At 39.7% G+C, this 21,119-nt stretch overlaps 1 protein-coding gene across 5 annotated transcripts in view; it reads right to left on the bottom strand.

Annotated features, from left to right (window-relative positions):
* Positions 1-1,344: 1,344 nt before the first annotated feature.
* The window catches only part of EHF (ETS homologous factor), a 64,381-nt gene continuing 44,606 nt past the window's right edge, over positions 1,345-21,119 (bottom strand). For all 5 annotated transcript variants that reach the window (XM_077322153.1, XM_077322151.1, XM_077322150.1 and 2 more), the window contains 5 exons: positions 19,367-19,435; positions 19,188-19,256; positions 11,120-11,182; positions 7,139-7,334; positions 1,345-5,126 (listed from right to left, as the gene is read on the bottom strand). In XM_077322153.1, coding sequence (XP_077178268.1) covers positions 5,027-5,126; positions 7,139-7,334; positions 11,120-11,182; positions 19,188-19,256; positions 19,367-19,435 — 497 coding nt within the window. In that variant the 3' untranslated portion in view covers positions 1,345-5,026. The remainder of the gene's footprint in view (positions 5,127-7,138; positions 7,335-11,119; positions 11,183-19,187; positions 19,257-19,366; positions 19,436-21,119) is intronic.

Here is a 21,119-nt window from a genome sequence, read left to right as displayed (position 1 = left end):
CTATATTGTTGTCCTTGTAGTTTAAAGTCATTACTGTGTGTCCTTTCCTCTGCAGCCAACAAAAACAGCATCCTGCCCTCCTCCAAAAGACAACCTTTCAAATACTTAAAGAGGGCTATCATGTTTCCTCTCAACCTCCTTTTCTCCAGGCTGAACATTCCCAAGTCCCTCAACCTATCTTCATAGGGCTTGGTCCCTTGGCCCCAGATCATCTTCGTCGCTCTCCTCTGTACCCTTTCAATTTTATCTACGTCCTTCTTGAAGTGAGGCCTCCAGAACTGCACATAGTAATCCAGGTGTGGTCTGACCAGTGCCGTATACAATGGGACTATGACATCTTGTGATTTTGATGTGATGCCCCTGTTGATATAGCCCAAAATGGCATTTGCCTTTTTTACTGCTGCATCACACTGCCTGCTCATGTTTAGCTTATAATCCACAAGTAACCCAAGGTATCGTTCACATACAGTGTTACCTAGAAGCATATCCCCCATCCAGTAGGCATGCTTTTCATTTTTCTGACCCAGATGCAGAACTTTACACTTATCTTTATTAAATTGCATCTTGTTCTCATTTGCCCATTTTCCCATTGTGTTCAGATCTCGTTGAACTCTGTCTCTATCTTCCGGAGTATTTGCCAGTCCTCCTAATTTGGTGTCATCTGCAAACTTGATGAGTAGTCCCTCCACCCCCTCATCTAGATCATGTTACAATGCTGCTGTATTGTAACTAGCAAGACTGGGGTTTTTTGGTCTTGGAGGATTGGAGAAGGCAGTGGGATTCTGAAGGGGGAGAGGCAGGCACAGAAAATCCATGTGTATCTCCCCAATGCTGCATCATCTGAGCAGCCATTTATACGAAGCCAGAGCTAGTTTCCCGAAGTTCTCTAGAGTTTCAGGCTGGGCGTACATTTCCCCTGGTAGCCATTCCGTCTGGCTGGTGGGCAGGAAGTAGTGATTATTCCCCTTTCCTGCCCGGGGGGGGGGGGGTTATGGTATTGCCATTCACTCCAAATGTCATGTCCACCAGATCTGTCAGACCATCCCATGCAGCCCCCGTTCCTTGACCAATTTGGCCCTGCATTAGTTTAGCATGTGTTGGGTTGCTCAGATAGGATTCTGTTTCTCACATACAGTCAGATTTTTAGCGAACCTTTCAAAATCTCCTTCAGAGAGTTTGCTCAATATACAATATCTTATTTCTTACCCATTATACCTTGTGGTGTCTTTATTATTTCATTCTTGAGCAATTGCTTGGGAGAGGATTCAGATTATTTAAAAAGCACACTAAAATAAACAATTGTTTTAACTGACATTTATGAAACAGAAATAGACAGAACCAGTATTTAGAATCCAGTGGCACCTCTTCAAATATTTATTTGAAATATTTATTTATTTAGTGCAGTACAAAATAACTGACATTATCCATTCCCCAACATCAATAAAGCTGACATATAAGCAGTAAGTTCCAAAGAAAAACTCATTAAGGGTGCATACCTATGAATACTTACCAGGGAGGAAGTCAATTGAAATCAATGTGACTAACTTCTGAGTATACATGCATAGGCTTGGCTTGTACTGCACATGTTTAAAAAAAGGGCAGAATATGTTGAGACATTTTTGACACCTTGATTTGTATAACCATATAAATACAGGAAAGTTTTATATAGGGAGCTATACATATGAAAAAGTATACTACAGTAAAAATCTTTACAATCCTAACAGTGTAAAAAAAAGACCTTCCATTTTCCAAGCATATTAAAAGAACAGTCTCAGAAATGCCTTTACATCATAACAGTGATCTGTTACAAACATTCATTTCTTCGTTATAACCTGTTGGTTAGAATTGGTAAGACTTTGGCTGGGACTCTAATGTGCTTGGCAAGATCAACAGCAGTTAATAAATCTACTGTCTCTGTTTAAGGTAAAGTAAATGCTACCTGGCTTCTGTTTCCAAACCTGTGGAATTATGAAATCAAATCACAAACTCTCTATCTGAAGTGCTTACTTTAATTGGAAATATCTGACTCTACAATTCTTGGTCCTTGATTAACAAATAATCCATGAAAGGTTGAAACTGACTGTAAAATGGAAATTGTTTCCCAAATACTAAGCATATACATTCTAAAACCATTCTGTCTATACTCTGTATGCTATGCTGCACACTTATATTGGATTTACACCAGTTCAACTGCTACGGCTTCCCCCAAACAAATACAGTATGATGAAAGTGCAGAGAATTCCTAGGTCCTGTCCTTCAAAATAAAGGAGTTACTGGTAGTAGTCTAAGTGCTGAAATATTGCCATTTCTCCAGGGGTTCCACAAAAAGCAGCTTTTGCATAGTGGTAATGAGTAGTTATCACATGATCTGGGTGACCTTGTCTGACAGTAAGTGAAATAGCAGCATCAGTCAATATGGAGTGGACTACATTTGTACTCTCTAAAACAAAAATATATATGGGTCAAAAAAGAGGAAGGGCTACAGCTAATCCATCCACTGGGGTATATCCTAATCCTATTTTCCCACTCTAATGAGCTAAGATTGAAGCCATCCTTCAGTTTAAGAATCCTTACTCAAACTTAAATGGCTCTTCCATTGGTGGAAAAGCTCCTTAAACTGGATGAAGGTCCCTTAGGAGGGAAGAAGGCTACTGGGAGAATGGGTGGATCCTTAAATACTAACACAGCAGACAGTCTTCGTTTTCTATATTGTAATGCCATTTTAATTATCTTCTCACACTACCTGAAGAGAGCCCTATCAAACTGCATTATCTGATCCTCAGGAGCTGACTCATTAAAAGAAATTGCTTACTCACAGAGTGCATTTTATTTGTTGGAATGAAATTGGATACATTTATATTGAATAAATGACATACAGAGTAACAATTCTTTTTCAGTATTTCCATACTGGTTACATCCTAGGCACAAGGCAGTGATGAACTGTCCATTATTTATCACTGATATGGAGTTAGATAATCAATTAGATGCCGTGTGATTCAGAAAGCTATAGATGGAAGGCAGGATATAAATCAATGTGGGGAAAAGGCATATTTAGAGATAAAAAGAAATGTCCAATCTTGAAAACAGTACAAGAAGTGACTTGCTTGGAACATTGGAGCCTTATGACTTCATCAGTACATAAGATGAACCTGCCTCCACCCACCTACTGCAAAGTTTAAAAATGTCACATAACTATAATGGATGGTGACAGTTCTGGAACTGTACAAGAGGAGGTGTTGCCTCCATGTGTATTTTTTTGCCAGGTGAGCAGAGGTTGCTTTACCATGGTAAATTGCTAGTCAGAGTTCACATAATCATTCTTTCAAAAATATTGGTATTCTTGCATAGCTTTCTTTATGATATGCTGGATTTCTAAACAGATTATTTTTCCCTTCATATTTTGAGCAGCATTTAATTATCATTGTTTTGTATGAAGTGGTACAGTCCAGGGGTAGTCGAAATGCAGCCCTCCAGATGTCCATGGCAGGGGCTCATGGGAATTGTTTGGCAGGGGCTCATGGGAATTGTAGTCCATGGACATCTGGAGGGCCGTAGTTTGACTACCCCTGGACTTTAGACGGTTGGTGACTACATCAGTGGAAACTAATCCGGTGCTAATATGGCTTGTGCTTTGTTTAAGATTATTTCATGTGCTGATTTTTTTTTGTTAATATCTTGTTTGTCATATTTATCTTCTGCCCTTTGTTCAATGGGCTCAGAGTTGCATTTTAGTTTCACAACCATCACATAGTTGTCAGGCTATGAGACAGTGTACTGATCTTAGTAACTCAATGAGGATTTAAAGCAGGGTTTCCCACATCTAAGTCCTCATTGGCTCCCCTGATATAATAGTTGCACCATTGATTTCACCATACAATTGACCTTCACTGAGATTTTTGGCACCATGACAGTCACTGCTCTTCAAATCTCCCTCTAAGCACCAACCCTGAGAAATACGGCTGTAGAAGGGGACTTTGAGGTGGGTGGGGTTGTTTTTAGTTGATTTGTTTGTTGTATTTTTAATATATACTCTTGTTAACCACTGCAAGATGGCTGGTCCAGGAGTGGCTGTCTAGAAATGCAATTATAAATAGTAAAATAATAAATAAACACATTGACAGTGGCCACAGGTTGCAAAACTGTAATTGGAGCCAAAGCTTTAGTGAAGTATGATGTAAAAAAGCACCCCCCCAAGTCCCTTTCATGAATTATTACAGGTATATGGTATCTCTGTGTCTTCCTTTCAAGCATCAAAAGCTTCTTCTGTTCATGCCAAAATTGGGGTGATTGTGTGTTATAAGAAACAGTATAGGACTACATGGACAACGAAAGTCAAAGATTTCACTTTTTTCCTTCCTATCCCTGAAAACAGACACATCCTCTGAGCTAAGCCAATCTCTTCAAGCCAGCCTTGCAAACAATTTTTTTTAATTCCTCATTTCTTTCATATGCTGAAAACAATAGGCCTTATTAGTAAGATCCTAAGTAAAAAGTAATGCCCTACTATTTCCTCCCATTACATGCATCTCTCACAGCATTGTTATAAATCACATTTCTCCTGGAATATAAAGTCTTCACAAGGAAAGCACAAAAAACACAATCATGCAGCACTTTCATAGGTCACAGAAAACTGTGTACGCTTTTCCCCACAGAAGGACATACTTCAAATAAAATAATTTTAAAACCAATAAACAATAGTGTTCCTTTTTCCCTCTAGGACCGATTATGCACTGGGAACTTTACTGCCCCAGCTCCCATGCAGGAGCACAAATCGGGGCTGGATGAGTTGCACCAGGCCAAATACTCCCCCTTGTGGGTGCAGGAAGAGGTAGAACAACCTGCCACGACTAAAACTCCAGCCTGTAGCCTGGCATGAAACCTCCAGTGCATAAACGGTCTAGAAGAAGATCCCCTCCATTTTGTACATAAATAAAAGAAAAGAGTCTTTGAAATATTTACATCCACAAAAAAAAAAAATCCTGTTGATAATAATGTGGATAGTTTTTTTTATTTTTTTAAGGTGTCTCTAGTTCTCATTTTCTCTCCATCCACGGGCATTCTTTCCAAATTTATATACCAGTCTTCGACCATCAACTCGCTCTAGAATTTCTCTTTTGTAATAATATCTGTTAAACAGAAACCATTGTGTCAGATGTATAAGAATGATTCTGCTGATTTAAATGATCTTTATATATCCCTAATAGAGACTCCTAATATACCACATGGAGAGCCAGTGTACTGTAGAATCGTAGAGTTGGAAGGGACCATAAAGGCCATCTAGCCCAACCTCCTGAGGGTTCAACCTGTTAAAAGTCAGGAACTCAAAAGTTGAGCTATAAAACAATATAATTTTTTAACAATTATTTATTAAAGTGCACCAATATTAGGTTAAAAACAAAGTAAAAACTGTATTAAAACTATACAGATCTAAATGTACATGAACAGACCAAATTCGTTTTGACCCTACTTGGTATTCCTCAGTGGTCAATAATATTAACTAATGCACTCTTATCTAAAACCAATTATGAAAAAAGCTTTTCTGACACACATGAGATGCACTCTCTATGCAGGGTAAAACAATAGCTGAGAGTGGTTTTCCTAGATATTACATATCTTAGAAGGTGGGGCTCCAAAAATAATCACTATTCCAGTATTTTTTGGGGCTACATCTAACAGATGTCCCTTGACCACCCAGCTATCCTTCATAATTGGTTTTAGATAAAAGTCACATTCTCTAAGCCTAACTCACCTCACAGGGGTATTATGAGGATAAAATGGAGAATATGAGAACAATGCAAGCCACTTTGGGTTCCCAAGGGTGGGGGACCAGGTTATAAATGAATTAAATAAATAATAAATCATATTCTTGGGGTTGCACACATTTATCTAAAATTCTAATAGCCACAAAACCAATTTCCTAGTAACATTTCACAGTGTAATATAGAATGGAGCATCACAGCTCCCTACACAGGTGCTTCATTAAACTCCTGTATCAAAAAGTTATGGGGGATATCAAAGAATATCGTTTAGGAGGACACATTTTTGGGTACGGAAGGAGATAAGAAAGCAGATGGATAGCCTTCCATCCACATACATGCTTCAGTTAGCCCTTCTATTTTTCTTCTAACCTTCTTGCTAACCTGACCCTGGCTGATTCTGCACTTACTTTGTTCATTCTGTTATGGATCCTGCTGAATTCAGATCGATTTGAACTCTGGTCTTCCTCTATCCCCTCTCCCCCATTGAAACAGAAAAGTGTTCTACACATGATTAGGGAAGCTCAGAAGCGGGTCGGAGCCAAGCACAGCAGGAGCCTCTTTCTTTTCTTGAAACAGGGAGAAAGGATTGGGGACAGCAGAGGAGGGGGGAAAAAACAAGAGGCAAATCTCTGCTGAGAGAAGTTAGGGTTTCTGGAGACTCTGCTAAGAGAAATTAGGGCTTCCCCTTTAAGAGAAACCTTGCAGCTTGGGAATGAGGAAGCCTTTGAACTGATGCCCTGGCCAATCAGGTCTTTTCTACAGCATTGGAGGATTGAGGAAGCTAGTTAGTTGGGGACAAGCAGAGAGCTGCACCTTTACTCGTGGCGATTTTTCAAATATTGAGGGTTATTTCCACTCCAGGATATTGCAGGGGAAAGGTAGGGCCACTCAGATTCAATCCTGCTTGTTGCAGAGGGAAAATTTAAATTGCCTAAAATCAAACTGAAAATCACATTTAGTATATATGGCAGGGACAGAATTGACCTGGGATTGGAATTAAAGTTCCATGCAGATTCAGCGCTTGTCAGATCTAAGGCTCATCACTAGTTATTACTTGGATGAGAGACCACCAAGAAAGTCAAGGGTTGGCATGCAGAGGCAGGTAATGGCTAACTACCTCTGAATATCGCTTGCCATGAATCAGTGGTGACTCGATGGCACTTTACACACACAATGTTATGCCACTTGTGTCTTTCACATGAGGCAGAAAAACTTCAGAGAGATGTGCCACATGGAAGTAACTTTTCCCTCATAATATTTGAGTTTACAATATTTGAAAGTTCTGTGGTTATTATAGATCAGTGGTCTTTTTTAATATATCAGAATACAGAACAGACTGAATATGTCTAAATGAAGCAAATAATATTTTCTTTTGTTACCTCATGGCACGGCTGAGTTTCTCATAAGTCATGCTGTTATTGTTTTTCTTCTTTCCCCATAGTTGGGCCACTGCTTCTGATTTCAGGAATCTGAAGATACCCTCAGCCCGATCCTCCCATTTTATTAATCCTGGGTTCTTCTCAGGATGTAGGAGAATGTCTCGGATGAATTCCCACAAGTGAGTTCCTCGAGGAGCTAATATAAAATAGTGTTAAAAGCAAAATTTATTTGGAGTAAAAACATATGAAGGGATTTTTTTCTGTTTAAAAAGGAGCATAGTATCTGCACAACTATATAGATTGATATCTCTATAAAGTCTGGAAGCTAATGATTTTCCCAGCTTATCACGTAGCATACATTCAACACTAGGTAAAGAATCCAGATAGATTTATTTCATATTATATTATTAATTCCTAAATAGTATATTATTTTAGCTGAAGAGCAGAAATTGTTCTTACTTTAATATTCAGTTTACCCTAGCAACATAAACCACAACTTCCTTATGAAAAGGCATGTATATGTGGACATACAGAAAGTGACATGTCCTTAAATCACCAAAGCCAGCTAGTGGTGCAGTGGTTAGGAGTGTGGACTTCTAATCTGGCATGCCGGGTTCGATTCTGCACTCCCCCACATGCAGCCAGCTGGGTGGCCTTGGGCTCGCCACGACACTGATAAAACTGTTCTGACCGAGCAGTGATATCAGGGCTCTCTCAACCTCACAGGGTGTCTATTGTGGGGAGAGAAAAGGGAAGGTGACTGTAAGCCGCTTTGAGCCTCCTTAGGTAGAGAAAAGCGGCATATAAGAACCAACTCTTCTTCTTCTTTATTTTTTATTTTAATTTCATTAGACTTGTAGGCTGCCGCACCCAGCCAGCTGGCTCTCGGCAGTTAACATCAAATTCAGAAAAAAATAATACAATAAAATGATCAAACCCTCCCTCCCACACCTTATCCCCCCAGCTGCCAATACTCAAGAAAGAAAATGTTACCCTGATGGGGGGTAATGGGAAACAATTAAGGAGGAAGGGAACATAATGTCCCCTCAGACTAGCCTTAACAAAAAGCCTGGCAGAAGAGCTGCATCTTACAGGCCCTGCAGAACTGAATTAGTCCCTCCATGACTCGTAGCTTTTCTGGAGCTAATTCTACCTGGCCTTGGTCAAGGCCAGGTAAACCTCTTCATAAATTCCCATCCCAGTGGGAGTCTGACAACTCTGGAAAGGAGAAATAGCCATTAACCAACAAACTTGCAAGATTCATCCTCATAACAAAAAGTCATGCATGAATGTAGCAAGCATTTCCAAGATATGTAGGGTGGGGTAACTAGTTTATCTATATCTATAGATATGGATATAGATGTAGGCTGGGTGACAGCCCAGCCCATAGCCCTGGACCAGCTGGGCTAGAGGGTGTATATAGATGTTAAAAAGTGTGGGGGAGAGTTTCGCCCCCTGTGGTACCCCACATTGGAGCCTGCAAGGGTCTGACAACTCATCCCCCCACAGCATTCAGTTCCGGAGAAAGACCAGCCATTCCCTAATTCCGGTCCCGGGAAGGCGGTGGGCCAATAACTTGTGATTTTCTGCTTTGAATTAAGAAAAAAAGTATAAAACAGGGAGATTATTCAAAGTTATTCCCTGTGAGAATAGGAATAACTCTGTGAATGTTAGGATTTCCTTTTAATGAGAAAATAACTAACAAATGTACCACATTAGTCTGATTTTAATGGTTAGTCTGTTGGAGTATGTTCTAATCCCTAAATCACCATAAACCTTGCTGGGTGACCACAGGCCAGTCAACAAGATACATTTAGAAATGACTGAAGATGGCGCCGTGCTAGCCCGATCTGTATCGGGCTTCCCAGCCAGGCAGAGGGCCAGGAGCACCTGGCTGATCAAAAGCAAGATACGCAAATCTTGCTTGCAGATCACCCCAGGAACCGGGAACAGCATCCTGAGGGTCCTACAGATCCATGGAGACTAAGTTCTCCGGATCACTGCTTCTTGTGCTGGGAGTCATAATGGCGACCCTGTCGTAAATAATCTTTTAAGCCTGGAACAACCAGCTGATAAAAGCCTGCATTTTTCCCAGAGCATCTCTTTTTTTTCTCCAGCTTGAAGAGAGCAGAAGTCTGAGGAAAGCAAAACTGTGAGTTCTTTGTTTGATCTTCACTCCTTTAAAGCTAGGAATTCCAACACCCCTCCTTTTACCCGAACTAATTTACAAGAGAATTCTTTCTTCAGACAGGAGGCAAGCCAGATAAATACACTCGCTAAAACGGACAACGAAAGAGCTTGAGAATTTGTTAATGAGAGCTCAGGGGAAGTTTTTGACAGAATACGGAGATTTTGCTAACTGATAATGTCTGAGCACCCAAACTCTCGCAAGATGAGATGCTGTTATTGCATACTGCGCACAGAAATGGAAAATCTAACAAACGCACAGATGTTTTATTTGTTAAACAAAAGCAACTTAGAGATACTGAAAGCAGTTAAAAAGATTGAAAATGAAATTCAAGATGCCAGGAAAGAGCTCTCAGATAGAATCGACGGTTTGAAGAAAACAGCTGATGAAAACACAAATCAGTTGGCAACATACCGAAGTCCAGAAGTCAGACAACAGAAGTGGGAGAGAACATTGGAAGCAGAACCACAACTAGGAGCATTAAAATTAAAGACGTCCCAGAAGAACTTGGGAAAACAGATCTAAGGAAGGAAATCACAAAAAGCCCAGAACACTACATACAGGAGGAAAAGATCTGGATTGATAAAGTATACAGAGCCTACTCAAAGGCGACTGCATGCAAGAATCAACCAAGAGACATTTTTGGCCCTGACAGTAAGGCGGCTAGAAATATTCTATACAGGAACCATCAGGTGACACCGCTGAGTTGGGTGGATCAAGAAACATAAATACTTCAAGACCCGCAAGCATGGAATCATGGAAAAGAACATCATGGAAAAGAACACAATTTCATTTTCTGCGACCAGCTGAAGAATGTGATGAACTGTGGAGCATTTACTTGGCTTCCTGTGGGAAAGACGGCAGCAGTAATTCTTAGGTCAGGGCCAATATATGAAGGGAACTGACTTTATATTACCTAAGACAATAATAGAATATACTCTCATAACAGATTATACTCACATATGTATCAACAATTACTTTGCTAAGAAAGATGGTAATAACTTCTAGATTAGGACTAATATGTGATGGGAACTGAAGATGAATGTTAAAAGAGGATGGCAAACTATACTTTCATATGTATCAATAATTATTTGGTTAGTTGATTGTCTCTTTTTCTTTATAACTTAAGCGATGGAAATTGAGATAAGAATGGATTGCGTTTTTATATAGATTAATGATAACTCTGCCAGCTGGCTGTTTCCCTTCCCCCCCCCCCCTCTATTTTTCTGTAAACTTAAGAAAGACAGCAGTAACTGTTAGGTTAGGATTAATATGCAATGGGAACTGACTACATATTTCTTGAGTTAATATCAGATTATATTATGTATGGTATACACGCATAGACGATGTATAGACTGTGTATTAATAATTACTTATTAGCTGGTCGTTTTTCTTTTTCTCCCCTTTACTTTTCTGTAAATGCTTTATATAACAATAAACAATAAAATTTCAGGGGGGAAAAAAACAAGATACATTAAAAAAAACACTTTTGAATATAGATTATCTAACCCAGGAGTCAAGGGTGCTAAAATTAGCTGACCAGAGTGTTTCTGTATTCAGGTAACTATGTACCAATCAAGTTCATTAGTTACTTTCTTAGCACTGTGAAGAGAATGAACATGTGCATGCCCAGGACTAACACAATTCTTCCTGGAATACAATGCCTGAACAGGAGCAAAGTGTAATGGGGGCATCATTTTTATGTTGGATTTCTTTTCTGCTGCTGCCTTTGTTTTTTATTCACTTTTCCCTTCACAGTGCATAATCAGCCCCCACATACAGTGACAACTTACTGTGTTTCTTGCTGTGGGATTTTGGAAGGTGATCTTGTGCTTTTTTTACATCTGAAGATTCTTCTGTAATGGAAAAAGAGGTCACCTTGCATTAATTCTTGCACTCATGTTCTTCTCACCATCTCAGAGGTGATTTGTATGAAGGGAAATTCTGCATGCAAAATAGTATTTTATCAGGCTACAAAAAAGAGATAACTGAAAACTGATGAACAAATTGATGATACAGATCAAGTAGACAGATTCTTGTAAATCTCTGTTACAAACATATATAAACGTACCTAAAAAGACTGATATTCATGGGCAGAATTACTGTATGTCTGCTTCTGGCAGAAGATCTCCTGATGCCCACTGCTACCCCATTGGGCAGCAAGAGGAAACTGGTCAGTGAAATGGGGGAAGGGGGAGGGAACCATCATCCCCACATGATGAGGCAGTTTCTGGTAGCAATTCTCTAACATCCATCTCCAGCAGTTCCAGAGGGCCTGCAAGATAGAACTGTTCTGCCAAGCCGACAGTTGAGGCTGTCATTTTGGCATTGCCTCCTGTCAACTTTGCTCAATAAACATCTCTGCTACTCTTTAAGCAATCAAAGACTTATTGAAAATGTGGTATGATATCTGTGGAACATTAAGGCAGCCATTGCTCTGTTTGGAGCGGGTATGGAAACTGCCCAAGCAAAGGCTGGCTTCCCTGCTCACAAAACAGCAATGTACCATCCACAGAACACCAATTCACCCAACAGATATTGGTTCCTCTTTATAAGATTTTTAAGAAAGCAGATTAATAATATAATTTAATCAATATATTATAAATATTTAATAATTGTTTATCAGTGTAAATTACTTGTATACACTTTATTGTTACCTGCCATGGGCCAACTAAGAAGGGCGGGTTATAAAAATTATTATTATTATTATAGCTCTACTTAGCAAAGCTCTATCACTATAGAGATGATGATGATGATGATGATGATGATGATGATGATGATAACCTGGCAGGCTGTCATGTCCCAGGCCGCACAGAGGACACAGACATAGAGGACATGGAGAACTGTACTTCTTTCTGGCATAGTTAACAGCCATAGTTTTATTGTTAACTTAAGCATCAGCGCAACAAAGGGGCAGATCCAGCTTATGAGTGTCCAGCAGACCAGACAAAGCCCCACCGCACCAGCAGGCTGCTTATTTTGTGACCGAGCAACACCCTTGGTCAAGCTCGCCCCCAACTCCTGGGCCTGCTGGGCCACATGGAAGAGTGGTATTGGTGGAGGCCCTACAGATGTCAGCCTCTATTAGGGCTCCCACCATCACCCACACAGTGAGGCAGCTCCTTCCCTACTGTTCAGCATGTACCCAGCCTTGTATGGAGGCCCCTAAAACGCAGGGGCGGCCTCATAAAGACAAGGATCTGACCCTTCCCAAAGCCACTAGCTGTGGCAATTGAAAACATCAATAAAACCGGAACACAGACACAACATCCCTTCAAACATAAATTAGAGGGAGGGTGGGAAACGATCGGTGAGCTGGGACCATGAGACAAAGAGAAGGCTCTGGTGTGGTGCCATTTAAAGGCTCCCAGCCCTGCCTCACCCCACTCCACTCGCCTTGAGTCCTCCCACACAGCCAGGTGAGTCAAGCATTAGCTGCAGGAGCTCAGGGGCAGGGGAGGGGGGTTGAACCTGGCCATACCACCTCTTTTTCGGTTGGTTTCAACCGTGGTAGTAGTTAGCGGTCTGCTGGCAAGCCAGTCACCGCCTTTATTATTAATATAAGAAGCTCTATAGTTTCCATAGAGCTTAGGGCAAGTCTAGAGCACTGTCCATTAGCTTCATAGGATATCCTTGAGTTCTAGTATTTTGGGAGAGGGGGGAAAAAGTTCTCTTAGTCAACTCTTGTATCCCATGCATAATTTTATACAGGTAGCAAGTAACTACTCAGTTGAAGCAATTATCTTCTCTGAATTAGCAATTCTTGAAAAATATACATTTTAAAATGCCTTGTGGGTGGCACTGTGTTTGCATAATGACAAAGAAAAACAAAACAACAATTTTGGATGCCAGATAATTATTTAAAATATTTAGACCCCATCTTTCCTCTGAGACTCAAGACAGCTCATACATGTCTCATACATGACACCAGTCTCAATACAAAATAAAACAACATAGCAGAGTTAAAAACAATATGCACAGATAACCAGTCAACAGAGCTCAACAATACCTGTAGTTCCTTTAGTATTCAAAAACAGCTACAAATACATTAGAATAGGCTTTCTCAACCAGGGTTTCATGAAACCATCAGGTTTCTTGACAGCCCTGGAAGGGTTTCTTAAATGGCTGGAGGTTACTTAATATTGAATATATTTTTAAAATTTGTTAAAACATTTATCAGATGATATAACCATATCCCTTGGACTGCAAGGAGAACAAACCGGTCAGTTCTAGAGGAGATCAGCCCTGACTGCTCCTTAGATGGCCATATCCTGAAGATGAAACTCAGATACTTTGGCCACCTCATGAGAAGGAAGGACTCCCTGGAGAAGAGCCTAATGCTGGGAGAGATTGAGGGTGAAAGAAGAAGGGGATGACAGAGAATGAGGTGGCTGGATGGAGTCACTGAAGCAGTTGGTGCGAGCTTAAATGGACTCCGGAGAATGGTAGAGGACAGGAAAACTTGGAGGATCATTGTCCATTGGGTTGCGATGGGTCAGACATGACTTCGCACCTAACAATAACAACATCCATATATGGTGAAGTTGACCTCCTCCCAAATGGCCAACCTACATTTTAACTGCCCTAGATCTTCAGGTATTTCTCCACATGGAACCTAAAGTGAAATGCTGCTCTCCTCGATTTTGCCATCACAACTACTTGTGAGGGAGGTTAGGATGAAAGTTATGACTAGCCTAAGGTTACCCAGCTTTCATGGCATGGGATTTGAACCTAGATGTCCTACTTCCTTGTCCAGCACTCTAACAGCTATATCTCACTGGCTTTTCTGCAGTGCCTGCAGTTGAACAGTACTGAGAAGCTGGTCCTAAATGATGCAAATCTTGTGGTAGCAAGCCACTGATTGATTCTAGCCCCAATGTGTCCTCCCTGAATAGTCAAAACAGTCCTGGAAAGGTTCCTGCCTTTTACAAATGCTTCAAGGCTAGCAACACTATTGAGTCTAGCAACAGCCAATGAGGCCATTCTTTTCTTAAAGCTTCATAGAATCATAGAGTTGGAAGGAACCTCATGGGTCATCTAGTCCAACCGCCTGCACTATGCAGGACACTCACAACTCTATCGCTCATCCACCGTAACCTGACACCCCCTTAAGCCCTCACAGAATCAGGCTTCAGTGTTGCTTTTAGTATTTTAGGGGGGGTGCTTTTTTTAAGGGATGATTATTCTGCAAATTTGTTCTTTTCGTACCCCCAGTCTCTGCATTTAAATATACACAGATAGGGCCATGCTGAGAATTAGATATATATTTATAAGAAAAGTGGAAAGATTTTCCCTTCAAAGAAAAAAGTGCAAGGACCGCCATACCTAATACAAACGCTTGTACCGGTCCTTTATTTTCCAAAAACCTTCTACAGCATATAACCTTTGAAGACTCCCCACCCTCTTGTTATTATCTTGGAACAGATATAATGCACACTCTATGTAGTGGTATTAGGGTAACGTATACCCACCTGTCAGAACACATAATGATCTGGCAAGCACTGTTTCTGAGAAAATGAAAATGTCAAGGACTTCGGGGGGGAGCCAATGTTATTATAAAATCTTGGCAGTTAGGACTATCTGTTTTCTTGCCAGACTTATACAGTTCAATCCTTTAAAGAGTCACACACTTCTAAACCCATTTAATTAAATTGACTCAGAAGGGTGTAACTCTGTTTAGGATTGCATTGTTAGGGACAAGCTACTTCTTTTCACCTGAAGCAAATGCCTTGAAAAAAAATATCCTGTTTCAGAGAGCTGGTAATTCTAAGCCAAAGAGAAATTGAAAATGTCCTCCCATCATTGCTTATCTCCTATGCTGATTCTCATTCCTTTACAACAAGCAAAAGACCCTTCTGCTTAATCTGTAGCTGGCAATCAGTTTTCATTTATCTGTGGGACATCCAGTTTCCAGGAACCTGTGTTGTGTCTGCCCTACAGGATATTGAATGCCAGGGAAGCTTAAAGCCCACACACATTTTTCCACCTACATACATGAATAAACAGTCACCACAGCTAGCTTTCCATGCAAATTACTTATTTGCATGTTCAAATGGCTTACAGTAAATGCCAGACTGTGTACAAACTTGCCTGAGGTGTTTTTCTTTTATTTTCTTTTAACTTCCATAAGCAGTCCTGGAAACAGATATAAACAGGAGCAGGCTTCCATTAGGTTCTGCTGGGGGTGAAAGCACGTGGACTGTATACTACACTCACATCTGGGGGGGGGATCATCTCATTCCCCTTGTACCCTTAACTTGTATTGCCACATTCCGAGAGCAGAGCACTATCCTCCTGCATCATTTGCTGAGTTTGTGGGAAAGCTAAGAAAACCAATTAAGGCTTGAAACTCTTGTCCTTATCGAAACAAATTTGCCTTTAAAACCTCAAAATATTTGAGAATGAGAATCCCAGGAATCCAAAGTTTTGCTCATGAGGAAAATGAAGACAGGGCTTTGACAAACAATAAAAAAATCACCTGTTTATCAATATATGTTTCTTGTAAAACTTAGGAGGGAAAAATAATATTTGCATATGATTCAGGAATAAGCCACTTCATTTTACAGAATATAAAATTTTAGTTTGTACAGCAGACTGTGCCCTTAAGCATGCTACCCTCCCTCCAGGCCCCATAAGTAAGAAAATGAACACATTACAATACATAGTTTGATTGAGCCTCAATACTGTCAGGATGATTTGAAGACTTGACAGTCATGTTATGAAAATTATGCAGACAGCAAGTGAATTAATACACACTTTGGGGACTATATCAGCCTCTTTAAGAATAACATTGCCTTTTGTTAAAATTTTCCATTCCTTGGTTCTGTCATCAACCAAAAGGAAGACTGCAACCAAGAAATCAGAAGGAAATTGAAACTGGGAATGGCAGCCATGAACCTAGAAAAGATCCTAAAGTGTAAGGATATGTCACTGCTTGTGATGATCATGATAATTTATACTAAAGTATTCCCCATGACTATTAATATGGACAAACAGTAACCCGCCACAAGTCAGTCATGAGAGTGGTGGGCAATAAATCCAAATAATAAATAAATAAAATAAATATGTTTGGGTGTGAAAGAGAAAAGTTGACAGGAAGAAAGTTGAGTTGCATTGGAGGAGAGTTTTGGAGTGGTGTCGGAGAATAGTTTTACAGATGTCATGGACTGTCAAAAAGAAAAGTAAATGGATTCAAGGTCAGCTCAGGACCAAAGTCTCCCTTGAAGCTAAAATAACCAAAATGAGGCTATTGCACTTTGGTCACATTGTGAAAATACATGACTTTCTGGAAAGACAATAATACTAGGAATAATGCTAAGGAAAAGTAGAAGTCAGCAGAAAAAGAGGAAGACAATAAGATGGATTGATTCAGTCAAGGAAGTCATGATTCTCATTTTGCAACACTTGAGCAAGGCTGTTAACAATAGGACATATGGAAGTAATCAATTCATAGGGACTCAATAAGTCAGAAATGACCCAGACTGGACTTTGACTTTGTAATTAGGTTGGCACTTGGCAATTAGGTCTTGGCTTATTGGCCAAGCCTGTACTTTTCGGGACTTTTGTCAGGTACATCCAGCTAGGGCAGCACACACGCCTTCTTTATCGCACCCCAACTCCAACTAACTTAAGAAATGAATGTGAAGGGAAAAGAGCAAATTCAGGGGGTGGAGTTTCTCTCCACTCCTAATCAGGCTCCAGTTAACTTTTTGCAATCCATTTTACTACAACTTCTCTATTCATTTCCTTTATCATTGATCCATAATGACTTGGATACCAGTACATTTCCACTGATAGGATGAATTTTTAATCAGTTCCTCATTTCCACTGCTGACCTCTGACTTCCCACTCTTTTTGATTCTGAGGATCCACTGTGCCCAAGGAGTAGGACTTTGGAGGACATTTTGAGCTGCAGTGGGATGCAGCCCCTTCTGTTGGAGATTTACCATGGGATCCAAGCCAATACTTCATACCATTGTCAACAGATAAAACAAGGTCCCAACTTTTATATTAAATTAACCACAACTACTCCAGATGTAATAAGGAGTCTTAAGAACTACTGAACTTTCTTATATAAATGACACCATCTTTTAGATCACAAATGGCCGCATGGGAAATTCCATAATATAACAGCAAATTAACAAAAACAAACCATTTATGCATGTCAAATCCTGAAAACTGGCCTATTTTTTCCCAACAGCATCATATTCTTGTTCTTAATTTATTTTGGATTAATCTGTTTATTAAATTAGTGAGACTGCTTCAAAATATTTTTAAGAGGGAAAACGTGTCAGTCTGGCCTAAGCAGGAAATTCGTTTTCTGACTTTCCCTATTGTCACAAAGGCCCATTATGCATGGCCGCCGAAACGGCGATTTCGGGTCACATGGAAAACGCGGAGGGGGAAGACGCGACGCATACCGGTTATACACGGGGCGGGGCGCGACGGCGGCAAAACCCAGAGTAACCGATTATGCACGTGCCGATCCGGGCGCCACTTCTGGTTGCGCCCCGCTCACCCGGAAGCTGCGCTTTCTTCCGCGTTTCACTGACGCGGCTTTTTCGGCGGCATGCACCGAAGCTGCAGCCGGTTGCAGCCGGCTCCGTGCGTTATCCGTGATTTTAGTCGCCGCCATTCCACCCCGAATGTGCGCTAAAACCCCCGTGCATAATGGGTCAAAGAGGAATCAACTGGGGCCTTTCAGTCTGAATTATGTGTGCAGTTGGTCCATATGTAATTGCTGACCACTTCACTCATTGCAATACATGCACTAATAAGTGAATGCACCATTGAAAATTTTAGCATCCTATAGAAGAGATCTAATGACTGAAAACTAGATATCTTCTTTCATTAAGTGACTCTAATACTTTACAGCTCTTACTCAAGAGCTTTTATTGGCTGCTAAACTGTAAGGGCCAAAACACATTGGTCTAGTGGTTCAAATAGAGCATAGCACACTGTTTTGCAATAGCCTATGAACTGTATCTATGTTTTTAATTCCTAAAGGTTTTTTAAAAAATGTGCACAATAAAGGTAATATAATTTTAACATTTATACAGACAGTCAACCCTTGAAGGTTCTAACTATCACCAGTTGGGTTTTTATGGTTCCAGTTCCAGTTTTCCTCACCCTTTTGGTTTTTGTTTCTGCAAAATGCTAACAGGAAATGTTGTATGGCAGCCTGAAGAATCTGTATAATGCAAACTTGAAACTAACAAGCAGCAGCCACAATGCAGAATAGAGATGAAACAAGGCTAAAACTTGCCATCAACTCCAGTTTGCTGCAGAATATTAACATCAAAGATGTAACAAAATGCAGAATTTATCTAATCTCAATAATGACAATAAAAGTTCTTGCCCCCATATATCGGCTGATTCATGTTTTTGCAGTTTTGTGGGGAATAGAAAGCTGAGGTTGAAAAGGACTCAGAGTTTTTGTAAACTTTTGCTTTAGGTTCTATTCATGAACTGCCACAGACTCTTTTAAAAAATCATGGAAGTTTGTGGTGGTAGACCTGTTATGAAAAGGGCAAAATTTGGGATGAATTTTGTTTTGATGTTTGTGTCCATCCCTAGTCAGAGCCTTGATATCTGAAATCTTGAAGCTGATAAAAGAGAATAAACATGGAACCATGGAACAGTCCCATCAATATCCATATTCTGAAATCCATACATATAGAACCATTCACAGAAATGGAATGGATCAAAATAATGCAGCAATTTGAAAGGGGAAATTACATGATTTGCTTAAGCAGCTCCAAATTATTATATCCTGTGACTCACAAAAGATCCAAGTTGATTACAATAAAAGCCCAGAATGATTCAGAGACATTTACCCCATATCTTGAGAGAAATCCTTACCAGAAGATTGGTGAGTAGAAGTATTGATTGAGATCTGTGTTCGACAGTAGGCCTTGCTGTCCAGTAATTCTGATTATTCAAAAAGAAAGAATGTAATGAAATATCTACTTTAAACAGACTCCAAAATTATGTCAAATGTTTCAAATTCAATTTAATTAATTAAATTTTAAGTTAGTTACCTACTGAGCCACCATATCCACTGTCATAGAAATAACTTTCTCCTTTCCATGATGCCATTACAGATGGATCTTAAAAAAAGGGGGGAAACAAACATCAATTTTGATTAAAAAATAAAATATATAGTTCCAGTAAGATGAGATAATGCACATTATGTCTTTGGGAACATTTTAGCTACCTATAGTTTCTTGGGATAAATAGTGCAAATCTACGCTGGCATCAGTTAAGGGACAAAGCAATTTAGGGGCAATCATAAGCAGATCTATTTAGAAGCACATCCCTTGTTATTCAAGGGACTAACCTATAAGCAAGTCTTCTTAGGAGGTCAGTGATGAATCAATAACTAAACTGATGGATCTGTAAGGTAAACTGAGACATTCCTGCTCTCCTTGAGAGTTGGGGTAACATATTGGATAAATGGTAGGAACCCCTTAACCAATCTTTTTTAGTGTCACAGCCAGCAATGGAGAGGCTGGACTATTTAGCTTTGATGTGAAATCATCAGTAATTATTTACAGGTTCCATAAAGCATTAGTTGCTGAGCTCAAAGCATCTTTTGCACTACTGCAACAATGACTATTTCTCAAGTCAATTTTGGTTTTTTTTTAATACATCTGAATGCCTGTGCCTTTGTTCTATGTAGCAACAAGGCAAAAACATTGTGATAGAAGAATTAGGCACCTACCATTCTCTTGAATGCTGCATAAAGTTATTAACTTTGAATTTTGCCCTTTTATTTATTAAATATTGCTCTGCCAGCCTTCCATGGTATTGTGAAAAATAAAAAGATACTGAACAGTGTGTTATTTGGAATCACAGCAAATGTAGTAATAGATCTGATTTTCATATGGGTTAGTACCATAAACAGAGAATCAATGACTCCTATTTTTTAGGCAACTGTTAATTTGGTTTTGGTTCCTTTTTCAAAATCCAAGGTTGATTTGGGAATCTGTTATTATTATTTCTCCTTCTTAGTAATGAATGTGCTTGTGGCTGAAAGTGACTCACCTAACTCACCATGCTTGGCTAGTTTATGAATTAGAACATTTTAGTTGATCTACTTAGTAGCTACGTGTTTGGGCATCCAAACTGATGTCCTTACACACCCACTTATTGTTTAGACACCTGATCTACTTATTGCTTTTTCTAAAAACAAGCCTCACCCAAGTAGGGTATGGAATAGTTTTTGGTTTTGAATTTCTACACAGTATGTAATCCTATAGCAAGCTTGCTTAGCAGAGCAGAATTTATGAGTTCCACAAATTCAGGTTAATATATTCTGTTCTAGGCTTTGCAAAGAGTAATATCATGCAATCCAAATATTCCTGAAATCAGTCAGCCACCTGGGATGATTTCAAGGCATATAAATCAGAAAGACAGCTTGAAGCTCCCACTATGTAATGGTTTCTGTCTAGATTTTCAAAAGTGCTATCTTCTTCACTTTAAATGGCATTGCTATATCAAAGCTGGTAGAAAGCTGGTTACAAAAGTCACAAACCTAACGGTGGGATCCCTTTGCAGAGTTTACTCTAGTTTATGGTCACTCGAATCAGTGGACTTAGACTGGAGTAACTGCGATATAATAATAGATTTTTATGTCTTTGTCAAAGAAACATTTTGTACTTGATCAGCTTTATATGTCAAAATAAAAAATATCTAAAAATAGAAAAAAACAGAACTTGACCACAATGACCTCTCAGTGATTTTCACTCAGTGATTTTCACTGAGACATAATGCTTCCTAAATGTGGCTATA

The sequence above is a fragment of the Paroedura picta genome, chromosome 2, assembly GCF_049243985.1.
Source record: "Paroedura picta isolate Pp20150507F chromosome 2, Ppicta_v3.0, whole genome shotgun sequence".
In the NCBI taxonomy this organism is placed as follows: Eukaryota; Metazoa; Chordata; class Lepidosauria; order Squamata; family Gekkonidae; genus Paroedura; species Paroedura picta.
The sequence above is the reverse complement of the archived record's forward strand: the minus strand, read 5'-3'. Positions and strand labels throughout refer to the sequence as shown.